Genomic DNA, 4223 nt, shown 5'->3' with positions numbered 1-4223 from the left:
CACTGGACAAGTAGGCAAACACCTAAGCAGTTTATCCCAACCCCCTCCAGCAGAGCACAGCCAAGTTTCAAATTTTCAATTTTAAAATTAAAAAGATAGGTTAAATACACAAGATCAATTTATGTAGTATATATTCACCCTCAGAACGTGCTGAAGATGTTTTTATGTAGTTCTGTTGCACAGAGGGTTCTTTCCCTGAGGGCACATAAGGAGCTCTCAAACTGTTAATAGGTCTCTATTTTGTAACAAAATAGCAATTTTAAAATCTTAAAAAAAAATACATTACCTTCAACATGGAAGATCTCACTATTTAAATATCATGAAATAGACATATTGGTTTGCATATCCTTTTTTGGAATTACAAACGGCAAATAAAGTACATTGGAAGCATTTCAAATGTAATAACAGCATATTTATAGAAAGGTTCTGATATAAATTATATAACAATCATGTTCTTGTAATATCCTAAGCTAATTTATAATGCCATAAATAAGTTAATGTAACATGGTTTAAAACTCTTGTTCCTATTCATTTCAGGTTACAGAGTGAAATAAATAAATGTCTTTGTAGGGATGGGGAACACTGGCCATATCAAAAAGGTACAGTCTAACCAAAGGAAACTAAGTCAAGGCTACTGTGCTGTTATGCTACAAACAAATATCTTCATACATTTGAGTATTAAATAAATGTGTAAGATCTTCCATACTGACACCAGAATATCAAAACTACCCCCTTTGTTACTCAGGTATATTTACAACTTATCAGTCACCTTATGAGCATGTTCATTAAGACAGGTGTCAAACACCAGTTACTTACTCATTCTGATCAAGAAATTTCAGGGAAATGTCAACCCTCCCGCCCCTGGAAATGTGCACAAAACTTTTTATCAAAATCTTATCTGATACAATGCTGTGGTTTTGTAAAACAACTAAATAGCTCAGACGACCAATAACATGATCCTGTTTAAGCATCTTGCTAGCAGGAAAAGCCCTTACATACAGTACACCTGGTGAAAGATCAGCTTGGCTTAAAATATTCCAGTACAATTCTCAGAGTAAACAACTTCACAGAAGTTAATTTAAAAATAATAATAATAATAAAAAGTCAAACTAATCTTAAAGAAATGGAGGGAAAAAACAAAAAGACAAACTAGGTAAGATCACCAGAAAGGAATGCCCAGCTTTTGTTTTAAAAATGTTGACTGAAATTCAGGCTTCAATAAAATACCTTCCCCACCAATCTTGGGGATGACTGATTGAACACACTGTATACTTTCAGATGCCAAGTCAAAACAATTTCAGTCACATTTTAAAAGGGCAGAAATTATTCATGTTTTTAAGTATGAATAAAGGTTAGCCAATGTTCTATTATTACATGGTTCATAGTCTTCTCAAACTAACAGTTAGAAAACAAGCAAAATTAAACCTGAACATGAAGTAACAATAAACAATATTTAACCAAGGTAATGCAATGAGCATCCAAATCAATTAGTTCAAATTAAAAACCCAGCAATACCATCTTATAAGTCAGTGCAAATGCTACATACAGGGTTTTCTCAAGAAAGCTGAAAGCACCTGATTCTTTTGCCAAGTCATCTGATTCAGCAATGTACAGGCTTAAATCTGCATTTAAAAAACTGCCATTACATTAGTGCATAATTTATCAAAATTGTAAAAACGATTCTGCATAACTTAGGAGAATTTAATATCTAGTACATCAGCTGAAAGACTTAGGCACTTGGTTATATTTTTAATTACTTACTTCAACAAGTAGCCTGTGTATAAATATCAATAGTAATAAAGCAGAAACTATTCTTGAAAAATGGAAAATTAAAAAAAATTTAAATGCTACAGATAAAAGCACTGTACCACGCTCCTACATATAATGCAGTAAAGAAAGCTAGTGTATAACCCTGTAAAATTCTATGGTAATAATGCCTAGTTCCACTCTCCAAAGTTTAAAAAAAAAAATCATGCAAAGACCCATGACAAAAGATAAATAAAGCAGCTGGAATGAGATGGAAATTTCTCTCAATGAAACATAAAATAGAAATAAATAAGTTAATTAAGTCTACTTTCACTAGATGTATCATTGTAGGATCCTGCTAGTTTAATAACTGAGTTGTTAATTTTCTATAGAAGCCATTTAAATAGGAAATGGCTCAGTTACTGCACCGGATTGCTACAAACTCATAAAAAGCTGCTTGAAGCTTAAGTTAAATGTTGTCCAAATTCCAATCACTTCTGGAAAGTGAACTTGTTACCCTAGTAAAGTAAATTTTCTTTTTTTTTTCTTTTCAGAATGCTAATGCAAGAGGGCTTGAAGTATCAAAGAGTCCACAGGAAATGGATGCCCCAGTAATATCTTTTTTTTTAAAAAAAATATACATTATATAATATATATTATATATATAAAAAGCTAGTGTAAATGCTTCCATGGTGTGGTCACAAATTTGAAAGATGAACCTCCTTTCAGCTGTTAACCATCTTCCCATTTGCAACAGGTTTTAAAAAGTCATTTTTATCCTCAGACATAATATGAGTTTTCAAGATGAGGTTGCCAACACTGGCAGATGTGGTGATGGGGAGGCAACTTGCATTGCTAATGGACACTGGAAGTGGCTGGCTAAAGCAAGAAGTTACCGGCAGAACTGTCTTTTGCTCTTCCCTAAGAAAGAAAACAAATAATGAGAACAAATTAGCTTTAAGTGAAAATGTTTAAGAATAAAAAAACATGCTTAACAAAGTTGTACCAAAGTTTTTCAGAGCTCACAATAAAGGTATTTTTTATTGACTAAAATATATGAGGTCACTGAAAAAGTCCCATTTTCCTAACAGTGTAAGATTAAGCCTATATAATGGGAAATGTAGTACCGAATATGGATGTAGTAAGCACAGCACAACCAAAGTAAAAATAAGTGTTTGAGTACATATGGATGGCAGGTATTATGGTATATGAGTAAGTACAGGTGTGTGCATAGGTAAGAACAGAAGTATCTATCAGTTAAACCCCACCACTGCCACTGAGTTGATGTGACTCATACTAACCCTATAGGATAGAGTAGAACTGCTCTACAGGCAGCAGACTGCCTCATCTTTCTTCTGCAGAGCAGCTGATGGGTTCAAACCACCAACCTTTTAGTTAGCAGCCAAATGCTTTAACCACTGCACCACCAGAGCTCCTTGAGAAGCATCTATAAAACCAAAAAAACCAAACTCACTGTCATCAAGTCAATTCTGACTCATAGTGACCCCCTTTGGGTTTCTGAGGCGGTAAATCTTTACAGAAGTAGACTGCCCAGTCTTCCTTCCGCGGAGCGGCTGGTGGGTTTGAACTGCCAGCCTTCTGGTTAGCAGTCAAATGCCTTAGACACTACGCCACTTGAGCTCCTTGAAAAGTATATATAGTTATGTGTACATACAAGTATGTGGGTACAGGCACATATAGTCATTGAAGACACAAATACGAATATTCTTCAGACATTACAAATAGCTTCTAAGATTGGTTTTCTAGTTTTCAAAGCTAAGGACCATGGTCTCATGGAACAACTCAGTTGGCATAACATAGTCCACAAAAATCATGATCTGCCTCTTGAAGTGAGTAGCATCTAGGGTCTTAAAAGCTTGCAAGTAGCCATCTAAGACACAACTATGGGTCTCTATTCACCAGGAGCAAAACAGTAAGATAGTAACCAAAAGCTCAGAAAGAAACATGTCTAAATGAGCCACAACCTCATCTACCTTGAGACTGGAAGAACTAGATGGTGCCTGGCTATCATCACTAACTGTTCTGACCAGGGTCACAATAGATGGTTTCAGACAGAACGGGAGAAAAATGTGGAGAACTCAAATTCTTAAAAAAAAAAAAAAAAAAAGCCAGACAAACAGGAACAGTAGAGAACAAAAAGACTTCTTGAGACTATTGCCTCTGTGGTAGTTGTGTGTCAACTTAGCTGGGCCTGGCTTTGAGTGGCTGTGCAGCTGGATGTAGTTATTCCCCATGAAGAGACTGGTAATCAACTCCATGGTGGAATCTACTGCAACAGCAGAGTACCTGCTTTACTGATGTGGTCTGCTTCCAATACATAATGAGAAGCGTTGACAAAGGTCTCTAAGCTTTTTACACATCTGGATCCTGCACCTGGCCAAGTCTTCATCTCAATGGCCTGCCATATTGTCTGATTATTTTGGGACTGTGCCATTTTACTTGTCGATCCTGGGCCG

At 35.6% G+C, this 4223-nt stretch overlaps 1 protein-coding gene across 1 annotated transcript in view; it reads right to left on the bottom strand.

Annotated features, from left to right (window-relative positions):
- Positions 1 to 2471: 2471 nt before the first annotated feature.
- Positions 2472 to 4223, bottom strand: part of RC3H2 (ring finger and CCCH-type domains 2) — a 57836-nt gene continuing 56084 nt past the window's right edge. Inside the window, exon 20 of the mRNA XM_007936630.1 lies at positions 2472 to 2667. Coding sequence (XP_007934821.1) covers positions 2472 to 2667 — 196 coding nt within the window. The remainder of the gene's footprint in view (positions 2668 to 4223) is intronic.

Source organism: Orycteropus afer, unplaced genomic scaffold (assembly GCF_000298275.1).
Source record: "Orycteropus afer afer isolate SDZICR_OR568_19922 unplaced genomic scaffold, OryAfe1.0 scaffold00037, whole genome shotgun sequence".
Taxonomy (NCBI): domain Eukaryota; kingdom Metazoa; phylum Chordata; class Mammalia; order Tubulidentata; family Orycteropodidae; genus Orycteropus; species Orycteropus afer.
Note: the sequence above shows the minus strand (reverse complement) of the source record. Positions and strands in the feature narration are given on the sequence as shown.